This window comes from Mustela erminea, chromosome 8, assembly GCF_009829155.1.
Source record: "Mustela erminea isolate mMusErm1 chromosome 8, mMusErm1.Pri, whole genome shotgun sequence".
NCBI classification, from domain to species: domain Eukaryota; kingdom Metazoa; phylum Chordata; class Mammalia; order Carnivora; family Mustelidae; genus Mustela; species Mustela erminea.
This window is the reverse complement of record NC_045621.1, coordinates 42,790,454-42,801,710: the sequence shown is the minus strand read 5'-3', so window position 1 is coordinate 42,801,710 and position 11,257 is coordinate 42,790,454. Positions and strand designations below refer to the sequence as shown.

At 47.8% G+C, this 11,257-nt stretch overlaps 1 protein-coding gene across 2 annotated transcripts in view; it reads left to right on the top strand.

Annotated features, from left to right (window-relative positions):
• The first annotated feature begins 1,579 nt into the window (after positions 1 to 1,579).
• The window catches only part of IQCA1 (IQ motif containing with AAA domain 1), a 148,578-nt gene continuing 138,900 nt past the window's right edge, over positions 1,580 to 11,257 (top strand). For both annotated transcript variants that reach the window (XM_032355253.1, XM_032355252.1), the window contains exon 1: positions 1,580 to 1,833. In XM_032355253.1, coding sequence (XP_032211144.1) covers positions 1,823 to 1,833 — 11 coding nt within the window. In that variant the 5' untranslated portion in view covers positions 1,580 to 1,822. The remainder of the gene's footprint in view (positions 1,834 to 11,257) is intronic.

Below are 11,257 nucleotides of genomic sequence, written 5' to 3'. Positions count from 1 at the left end.
CATGACCTGAGCCGAAGGCAGATGTTTAACTTACTGGCCATCTCTCTTTTGTTCTTGTTATTTGTTTTTCCCCCCTTACCTTGTTAGTAACGTCTTAGATTTGGATAATGGATTTGTTGCTTCTATCTTATTTGTATCTAACATGGGTTGCTCTTTATGAATCTTCTGTTCAAATATAATGTGAGCAAATTCTCCTTGACTCCTTTCTCACTATATCTGAATGAGTTTGAAAGTTGGAAGATGGCATTTTTATCTACTTTGCTGTGACCTGGATACACACTGAGGATTAGGACTGAGTCCCTGAATATGTGCAAGCCCTGGGCTCTGCTTTCTCCAGAGATTCTGCTCAACTTCCCGACCCTTATGAGGAGCCCACCCTGTCTCTGTGACAACTGTCCTTCGACTTTGAATCTTTGCCTCTGTACAGTGCAGAGTCCTAGAAAGTGGCAAGTCCTAGTGATTTTTCCTAGCTCTGGTCAGGTCCTGTGGGCAGCAGGGGCTGTTTTCTACTAACGATTATTTTGTCTCACCTGGATTTCCCCAGGTAGCTTGCTTCTGTGCGCACATTCTCATTTCACTTTGCAGATTCATGTCTTCTTTGTATCAAAAAGCATTAGTGAGAAATCTTAATATTTTTGTCTACTTGGTTTTCTTCCCTCATGGGGATTTTTGGGCAACGGGGATGAGATTCAGATACCATTCTCCATGGCAGACATCTGTTTCACTGAGTACAGTTTTTTGAAGTTGATGGCGCAAAGTTGTACTTAATTTTTTTTTTGTTTAGTTGTTCTTTTCTCTTATTCTTGTTATTCCCTATTTTTGCTCTTCTTTTGTTCATTTCATGTGTGAGAGAGGTTCTGTCATCCAGATCACCCTGTCATTTTTATGGGGATGCCTTTCCCATGCTCTTTCAACTGTATTGGTCCTGAATGTATTCCTGTAGGAATTGCAGGTTATAAAATTTGCAAATAAATCTCAATAGTTACTAAAGATGAAGAAAGAAGGGCAGTGAAAGCAGACACTCATAGCGACCTGCTAATAACTAGCATCCACATGGCATTTTTCCATGTACAACTCTCTAGCTCCTCATTTCATTTTCATTTTGCCCCAGAAATCCAGGACTGCTTCCACCCTGTATCACCAGAACCTAAGTCTGCGCATGCCCCGGAGAGAAGCCCAATCAAGTTCTGAACAAATGAATGACTGCTATCCCATGTTACAGATGGGAAGATAGAGGCTACAATCAAGGTCCTTGTCCAAGGCCACATATCAGAAGGCAGATGACAAGGGGGCAAACAGGGAAGTGGGAATAAGGCATGGAGGACGGCGAGCCGGCGGAAGGGACCCAGGCTGGACCCCGGGGGCTGGTGTCCGGGAGGGTCCACAGGGAGATCAGCCCCTCATCTTGGGAGCTCCCGCCCGCGGAAAGCAGTTCCTTTCCTCAAAACGTGAATCCCGCCGCGCAGCTCCTCGGTTGCCACGGAAACCAGCCCAGAGCGCAGGCGCGCGGAGCTCAGGGGGCGTGTCCCTTGCTCGCGGCGAGCCGGCACTGCGCAGGCGTAGCGTCTCGGTTGCTAGGTTCCGCCTTGCGTCCAGCCTAGGGGCTACAGGAAGGTTTCAGAACCTATCTGTGCCTACGCGCTGTCGCATTTTCCTGCCCAGAGTGGAGGATAGCCCCCACCCCGACCCTGTCCTCCAGAAGGACCTCTCCGTGGACGCCCGTGGCTGTGTCCCTGTGTCCCGACGCCTGCTGCCGGCCGCCCTTCGGAGAGAGACGGAAGAGCTTCCAGGCGGGCGAGGGAAAGAGAGAAAGTAGTCAGCCATGTCGAACGCGTAAGTGATGGGTGGCCGGCTTATAGACCTAGGCCGGACGTCTTCAGGCGGAGAGATGGCTTGCTCTGCTTCTCTTCCTTCTTTTCTTCTCTCCTCTCCCCTCCTTTTCATGTGTTAGTAAATGAAGACGGGCCCAGGGTAGAGTATCAGGTTCTTGTGGACAAGGAACGCCATACGCCTGGGTCTCCATCCTCCCCGTCGCACTGCCTTCTTGCCCCGTGGACATGAGGTCCCAAGAGCCCGTGGCTTATGCCCTAGCTGCTGTCATTTTGAAACAGTAGCAACTTCAAGACATTCTGTACATCGCCTGCTTTTTTGTTCGCCTTTCTCAGTTATCTGTGGATTGCTTGGTAGAAACCTAGGTTCCGTATTAAATCAAGAAGGAGCTTGAGGAAGCTTTATGGTACCACTCTGCTTTTCTCAAGGAATTGCAGTCGGGTGGTAGGGGTACCGGGAAGAGTATGTGCCCAGCCCTGAGCTGCTCGCCCAGCACTTGTTCAGCAGCGTGTTTCTGTGGTCTTCATCAGGACCATTTCCGACGTGTTACAGTGCTGAGTCTGCCAGCACTGTGCTGAGTGTGTGAAATATGGCAGGGCGTGTGATCCTCATAACACCCAATAACTCAGGACCTGTATATGGTGTTATTCCCATTGCAGAGCAGAGGAATCAGGGACGAAGGTTCATTCCGGGCAAGCAGAGGGTGCCCTCCCAGGCATTCTACCTCCAGCATTAGGCATGCTCTTACTAACCATGTTTATGAGTGAAGAAATGAGGGCAGAGAGATCATGGGCTTGCAGAGATGTTGCAGTGGAGAAGATCGGGATTTCAGTTTGGGGCATATTGAGTTTGATGTGCCTTTTGGAGATCAAGTAGGGAGTTGAATATTCGAGCCTTGAGTTCAGAAGAGAGGTCTGTGTGTGAAATATAAACTCAACGTGTTGGTATGTAGATAGGCTTTATTGACACAGCATGAGTATAGACAAGGAGAGAAGGGGTCATCCGGTGGTAAGAGACTGGAGAGCAGACACCAGCAAAAGTATCGAAGGTAGCATCCATGAGGGGGAAGCAAAATCATGGTGTTTAGATGAACAGGAAATAAGGTTTCTGGGAGGAGGGAGTGACAAACTCAAACACTGCTGAGACAGGTTAGAAGAGAACCAAAGTGGGCCATCCATTTAGCAAGGTAGGTTCCCATGGTTCCCTTGACCCTTGTCGGGGATGGAGTATAAAGGTTGCTGAGAATGGGCGGGAACAGGAGGACAGTGAGCATGGCCAACTTTTTAAAGGAGTTTTGCGAAACCTGATTTAGGTAAACAGGCCAGGAGACAGATTTTTTTTTTTTTTTAAAGACAGGAGGCAATGGCATGTTACTTTGCTAAAGGAAAGGGTGAGGAAGAGGAGGGAGTAGTGGGGTTGCCAGTGGGGGCATGAGCCCCAGCAGGTAGCTGGAGGTCTTGGCTTCAAGGGAGGAGCTGAGTTTATCACAGGGAATTGAGGAGGGAGGAGTCTGTCCGTAAATACTATTCATGCGTAGACACCTTGTGAGGTCCTGGAAAGATGGTGCAGGGCGTAGACGATGGTGACAGTGAGGGGCAATAGTGATGCCACCTGATTAAATGAGATACAAAGCTGAGGGGGGGCAGTCAGACTGATTTGGAAGTGGCAGTGAGGAGCAAGGACCTTGACCCCCCCATCCCTACAGCAGTCGGATGATTCTGGCAGAAAAGGAGCCTCTCCTGTGAGGGCTTCAGGGAAGGACAGCTGGGCCTCTCCCTTAAGCAAGAAGGCCAGGGAAATATTCTGGAAATAGGACAAACAGCTACATAGTACTGGAAGAATCTGAAGATTTATCCTGTATAAAATATCTTGGGGAGAATTCCCATTTTGCAAGATTTAGATTTTTCTTTTTTTTTAAGATTTTTATTTATCTATTTGATAGACAGAGAGAGATCACAAGTAGGCAGAAGGCAGGCATAGAGAGAGGGGGAAGCAGGCTCCCCGCTGAGCAGACAGCCCAGTGTGGGGCTCAGATCATGACCTGAGCTGAAGGCAGAGGCTTAAACCACTGAGCCACCCAGGTGCCCCAAGATTTAGATTTTTCATCAAAGTATGTCTGAATACTCTAGTCTTCCCTTCCCCCACCCACCCAGCTACAGAAATCTGCCAAGCTATGTAAATAACAGTCTGGCCATTTTCAGCTGTCATATTTCATCTTCTCCACCCACAATCCTCCTGACTTCAAAATCTGTAACACTTCTTGTCATATGCCCAAGTCTGAAATCAATCGTGTACTTAAAAAATAATATTCTAAGTAGTCCCATGGATAAAATGCCACTTTCTCTTTACAAAGTGCATTTAAAATTTCAAGAACACTTTCACATCGGTTATCCCATCCAATAGTAACCCCTTCAGGTGTCCAGAGGCGTGTCCCTGTCCAGATTTTCCCCGTGAGGAGGAAGTGAAAGTGCAAGGAGGCTGTGGCTAGCCTGAGACCCACTAGGTCAGGAGACAGCTTCTGATTCTAACCTTACGGCCCTTTGCCTTTAAAACCCTCCTGGCCAGATGAAAGGGAAATAAAAATAAAAACGCATGGATAATGGGGTCTCATTCACAAGGGCCAGGAGGCAGAGGCGGCCCCCATGCCGGTCAGGGGCGTGCCTGGACCGCATCAAGAAGCAGCGAGGTCCCGGTGCCGGCCTCTGCACATGCGCACTCTGCAAACATTGTGCAGGCGCCACCAACTGTGTGAGTCCATTTATGTGAAATGTCCGCGGCAGTTACAGTAATGGTGACTGGGGGCTGGGTAGACAGTGGACAGGGGCTCCTTTCGGGAAGATGAAAATGTCCTCGAGTTAGATAGAGGCGGTTGTTGTGAATATACTAAAACCCATTGATGGGTTCCCTTTGAAAGGGTAAACTTATAGAACATGAATTATATCTCAGTGATGTTCTTATTTGGAAAGAAAATAAAAAAGCAAAAAACGTCCTGCGGCATCCCAGGTCTCACGTAATGTTCCTGGGCACCAGCTCCGCAGAAAGATGCAGGGACCGTGGGGCAGCGAGGCCGGGCTGGGACTGCATGCAGGGGGCGGTGGCGGGGTGGGGGTGGGGGGTGGTTCCAGGCTGGCCAGTGGCTGCTGGCAGTGAAGAGAGTGGTGGGGCTGTGGCCAATGGGTGCCCAGGACAGTAGGGAACCTGGAAGGCAAGAACGCCGAGGTCAGTGTCCAGAGGACAGGGTGATGATGCTGGTGGGCCGGCTCACGTGGCTGTCTCATGCTTCCTATCACCCAATGACCAGTGCCTGGTCTCTCCAGCAACGCTCTCCAGAAAAGCACCAGGTGAGGAAGGAAGAGGCTGCCGCCCAAAGGCGGGGCCTGGAAGGCTCAGGCCGCCAGGAGAATCCTCAGCCCAGAGTTCCAGGGGTGGGTCAGCTCAGCCATGGTCCTGGAGGGGTTTCTGCTTCTTTGACCCTGGGTGGAAGCCAATGAGTGCACTGAGCTAGGGCAGCAAGGCTTTCTCAGGCTGGGTCTGTCCCAGAGTGGAGTCTGGGCATTCCTAAATTCTGGGCGGGCTCCCTCCATCAGTGTGGGTGTGATCGCCCCTGGTGGAAACATCCTCTACCCAACATCCCTTGCTCTTGATGGGTATGGGTCTTTGTAAGATTCAGGTCACCCCACCCGCACCTCATGGGGCAGCGTCCCTGGGGTCTTGCACAACCTTAGTGCTTAATGGTGTGCTCAGTGCTTTGAAGTTTGATAAATGCCCCTTATTTTTCATTACTGATCCCACCCCCGTATTTGGAAGTTATGACTAGATTTATTTATTTGGGAATATTTTATATTCCAAATTCTCAGTGATGTTAAATCTGCATGTCAATCTCAAGAGTCTGCTTTCTTTTCATCTTGTCTTTCCAGCCTTCTGCATGGTCCGATCCTCTGCAGCTAGCCTTCTAGAATTTTCTTCAGTTACCTCTTGTGTGGCTCCCACCATATTCATTCTTAGATGTTTAATCAGTACTGGGAAAGGGAGTTTGTTTTTCCTTTTTCGTATTTTTCCTCTGCATTCAGCGTTTGTGGCTTTTATCGATGGCTTGCAAATTTGCTGTCCAGCTGACTTCTTATATTTTGTTATCGAGTTCCTTGGTTATTGCAGCTGTGTCATTTACAAGCAGTTTCTTAAATCTTTTGTATGAATCCCTTTTCTGTCTGCTTCTTTCTTTTTCACTCCTGTCTTTTAGATTTCTAGTGTGTCTCCTGAAAATGCTTTTGGTCTCTGGCATTCAGCGTTTTTGAAGGGCTGACAGCATCTGTTCTTTGGGGTATCTGGATGGTCTTCTTAATCAGGCATATGCCATAAATTAAATTTATTGAGAATTTTCTTGGCATCCTGTGGAAATAATCTTCAGCTTTGTACTGTTCTGTTGCTGTATTTAGCTCAGCTTGTCTCCATGCTGAACTCTCGCAGATTCCTGGGATGACCCCTCCCCGGTCAGAGGGAACCATGCTTTTGATCTGATGCTGAGTCCTGTTTGCTAAGTGGAATTTCAGATCCCAGTTCTAAACAAAATTAGTCTATAATTTTCTTCTGTAATGTTGTCCTGACAGGTTTCGGGCACAAAACAAACCACATGGTTTGCTGTTTTATGTAACATTGGTTGGGCAGCTGGTCAGGTCAGGGGTCCCCTGGGTGTGCCGCCCCCCCTCCGCTTCTCCAAGTCTGGGCTTTGGTCATCTAGGAATATGTTCTGCTTCTCAGCACCCTTCCCAGCTTTACCTCCCCCAGAGCAGGTATTTGATAAGGCAGCCTTCATTGTCCACTCAGTTTCTGCCTCCACCTCCCCTGTCCTGTTTGCCTCGTTTTTTAAGGCCATCTGAGGCTGGGACCAGGCAGAAGCTGCTACGGTACTGTTCTGTGGTGGGGTTGTTTCTAATAAATTGTCATTTATTCTTCAAGGAGGGGCAAGTCCTGTGCTAAGTGGAATCGAACTGCCCCTGAAAATGTTCTCACTTCCTAAAGCCATCTGGCAGAACGTTCTTTCATTAGCAATGGTTTTAAAGATGTCCAAGTTTGGAGATATCTGACTCTCCGGGAGGCATGCCTGGGGCAGTATTCAGTATCCAAACTCAGGTGCGGGCTGCAGGGAAAAAGTGTATTTCCAACCAAATCTTGGCCCATCACAACTATGCCACCTGCTTTGTCACCCTCATTTGCCTTCATCCTGAAGAATGGGGGCCACAGAGGGGTTCAGACTATGAACTCTGGACGTGGGTCAGCTTTGCTGTGCCTCAGTTGGCTCGTCTGTAACCTGCAGTGATGGAAGCACCTGCCTAAGGGGGCTGTCAGGTTTATGTGAGCTGAGGCCTGTAAAGCATTTAGGATGGTGACCAGCATTATGAACTTCTGAACTCTACGTCATCATCGTCGTCATCGTCATCATTGTTGTCATCGTCTGAACCTGAAAGACTCTTCACACACCAAGATAAGCTTCTAATTTTTGGCCAAGAAGATGAGTCTCTCATCTCTTTTCCAAGGATATAAAAATGAGACATGTAAAAAAATTATTTTTTAATGTTTTATTTAAAAATTTTATTTTTAGGGGCTCCTGGGTGGCTCAATAGGTTAAGCATCCAACTCTGGATTTTGCCTCAGGTCATGATCTCAGTGTGCTGGGGTGGAGCCCTGTGTGGGGCTCTGAGCTCAGTGGAGAGTCTGCTTGTCACCCTCTCCCACTGTCCCTCCCCTTGCTGGCACACACACTCGCTGAAATAAATCTCTCTCTTTCTCTGAAATAAATAAATAAATATTTTTTAAAAAGTTTTTATTTGTTCTTTTAAGTTTGTATTAATTGATAACATACTACTGTGTATTTGTTATACTTAAGAGTGGGATAGTACATTTTAAAATAAAATGAAAATATTCTAAATTTAAAAACTAAAGAATCAGAAATTTTTTAATGCAAGTTGAAACTCTCTGGACCAAGAACAGCGTGGGAGCACACAGCAGTGAGCAGGCACAAGGAGGAGGCCTCGTCAGGCACTGGCACAGTGCTCTGCGATCGCTGCTCCTACGGGGCCTGGCCCCAAACCAGCCTGGAGGGCTGCAGCTGGACCCCTATGAATCCAGGTGGGATTGCCCTTCCCAGCAGGACAGAGGTGGAGGGTACGTGCCTACAGCCTGCCCTGGGCTGTGGGTGATAAGACAGCAGCTTCTCGGCTAGAAGGCAAGTTAAGGAATGCATAGACACTCAGTGTATTTAAACAACCCCCATAAATGAATAGAAAAACAATCCAGTGGAAAAACAAGCAAAATAAATGGATAAATAATTTGAGAACAGAACTTACGCACAACCCTTATGCAGGTGGTTCATCTCATCTGCAACCAGGCGAACGGACATTCAAATATTCACATTAAATTTCTCACCCATCATCTTTTTTTCTATTTTATTTCTTTTCAGTTTTCTGCCAGAATTCATTGTTTTGCAACACACCAGGGTTCCATGCAATCCGTGCCCTCCATAATACTCACCAGGCTCACCCATCCTCCCCTCCAAAACCCTCAGTTTGTTTCTCAGAGTCCACAGTCTCTCATAGTTTGTCTCCCCCTCCAATTTTCCCCCAACTCACTTCTCTCCATCTCCCCATGTCCCCCGTGCTATTCCTTATGCTCCACAAGTAAGTGAAACCATATGATAATTGACTCTCTTCTTGACTTATTTCACTCAGCATAATTTCCTCCAGTCCTGTCCCTGTTGATACAAAAGTTGGGTGTTTATCCTTTCTGATGGAGGATAATACTCCGTAGTATATACGGACAATAACCTCTTTATCCATTCGTCAAGATGTCCAAGAAGGGCATTTTGGCTCTTTCCACAGTTTAGCGACTATAGCCATTGCTGCTATGAACATAGGGGTACAGATGGCCCTTCTTTTCACTGTATCTGTATCTTTGGAGTAAATACCCAGTAGTGCAATTGCAGCATCATAGGGAAGCTCTATTTTTAATTTCTTGAGGAATCTCCACACTGTTTTCCAAAGTGGCTGCACCAACTTGCATTCCCACCAACAGTGTAAGAGGGTTCCCCTTTCTCCACATCCTCTCCGACACATGTTGTTTACTGTCTTGTCAATTTTGGCCATTCTAGCCGGTATAAGGTGGGATCTCAATGTGGTTTTGATTTGAATCTCCCTGATGACTAATGAATGAACAATTTTTTATGTGTCTTGTAGCCATTTGTATGTCTTCATTGGAGAAGTGCCTGTTCCTATCTTCTGCCCGTTTTTTTTAAGATTTTTAAAATTTATTTATTTGACAGAGAGAGAGGAGGAAGCAGGCTCCCTGCTGAGCAGAGAGCCCGATGCAAAGCTCGATCCCAAGACTCTGGGGTCATGACCTGAGCTGAAGGCAGAGGCTTAGCCCATTGAGCCACCCAGGCGCCCCTCTTCTGCCCATTTTTTGACATGATTTGACATGTGTGTGTTGAGTTTGAGGCGGTCTTTATAGATCTTGGAGATTAGCCCTTTGTCTGTACTGTTATTTGTGAATATCTTCTCCCATTCCAAGGGTTGCTCTTTGTTTTGTTGACTGTTTCCTTTGCTGTGCAGAAGCTTTTGATTCCATCATCTTGGCAAGAGTTACAATTACGTATTTTCTGGTCATGGTGGTATTCTTTTATTTTTGGTCAAGGAAGAGGTGGTGGTACAGTGCTGCATAATGGTTCCAAGCTTAGAATCCCATAGACTGGGTTCAGACACTAGGGAACAGACCACCTCCTCCCACCTCAGTGAGAGTGACGGGAGCACTATTCATGGAGTATGGCCAGGGTCACAGCGTGTGGTAAACTGCAGGAAGTGATGTTGGCCATTTCTCAGAGGGAAGTGCAGAGCATGAGTAAGGAAGGGCAGGTAGTGGGACCAGAGCAAAGGACCTAGCAGAGATGCCTGCTAATGACCTTGGGAAGATCAGTGAGGGACTCCCAGTAAAACACGGTGGATTGAATGAGCAATTTTCTTCCCTGCTCTTCCTGAATCACCTCCAACATGGCAACAGGAGATGTCAAAGGCTATAAATACATGAGGGCTAAGGGAACGTTAGAGCATTTTCCAGAAGATACCATGAAAACATCGAAGGAGGGAAAGCAGGTGAGATGAGGACGAGGGGGCAGGCCTGAGAATGTGGGACCTGAGGGCCAGCAGAGGGGGAACGAGGAAAAGCCCACCTTCTAGCAGAACCCTGGGAAGAGAGGAGGCAAGGTCTGGTCCTTCTGAGGTGGGGCTAAAGGTGGTAGGTAGACTGCAGAGAGCAGGTGCCCAGCTGCCCCTGTGCTGGCAGAAGAGGCTTGTGCAGGCAGCCTGGCCCCGAGGATGCCACACACAGCTGAGCGTGGGGTTGGGAGGTCAGGGCGACCGCAAAGAGGAAGGGAGAACCTCACTCCTGACCCAGTGGCTCCATTCAGGCAGAGAGTGAGCTCCCTGGCCAGCACGGGAAAGACCTAATGGGTTGTGGGTTTCCCCCTCATCCCAGGGAAAGGGCCAGGTTCTTTCCCACCTTCTTACCCCTGGGAGAAATATTAAGCCTCTTCCCGGACACACTGAACTTTCCATTAGCTTTTCATCTGGTTCTTGGATACAAAGAGAGCAAAAAATTTCCCAAAATGTCAACCAAAAAAAGTCTGCCTTGGATATGTTTGTCAGGGTCCAGGCTGGAAAAGGATGGCACACTCAGCAGGATGGTTAAGAAAGGGACTGGCAGAAGAAATGGGGACAGAGTCTCGAGGAACCAACAAGGGTCCTGAGTCAAGCAATGCAGAGAGGCCACACTACCTTGAGCCTTTGGTAGAAAGAGGCTCCCAACCATGTGCTAACTGGCCAGGGAGCAGTGGGAGAAGACATACCTGCATCCCATTCTCCTCCCGCCCTCCAGCTTCCTGTCTGCTGCTTCCACTGACTCAAATGAGGACGAGGAGCCCACTCAGGCAGTCCTGAGTCCCAGGGCAGCCGCCTCTCACTTCTTATGTCCCTCATTACGGGTCTCAAGTTCACAGTTGTTGCTTAGAGCTGTAAGTCATTCACTCTCCATCGCAGGGACTAGTCCACTGTGAATTCACTGCAGTTTATCTGTTCATTCTTTCATTTATAAACAGTTGGGTTATCTCCTTGTTTGGACTCTTATAAAGAAACGCTATTATGTTCATCCTCAATACAGATTTACAAGAGTTTCTCTGGGAAATGATTGTTTGTTCATAGGGGCTGCCTGTGTTTGACTTTATGAGGTGTTGCAGAATTCCTTTCCAACGTGGTCATTCCACCTCATAGCCCACCAGCTGTATGTATGGACAGTTCTGTGCAAAATTCAGACTCACAGCTTCTTCGTCTCTGTAATGGGTGTAATCATGCTGGTTTTGCAGGTACAGTGAGAAATTAGTCTT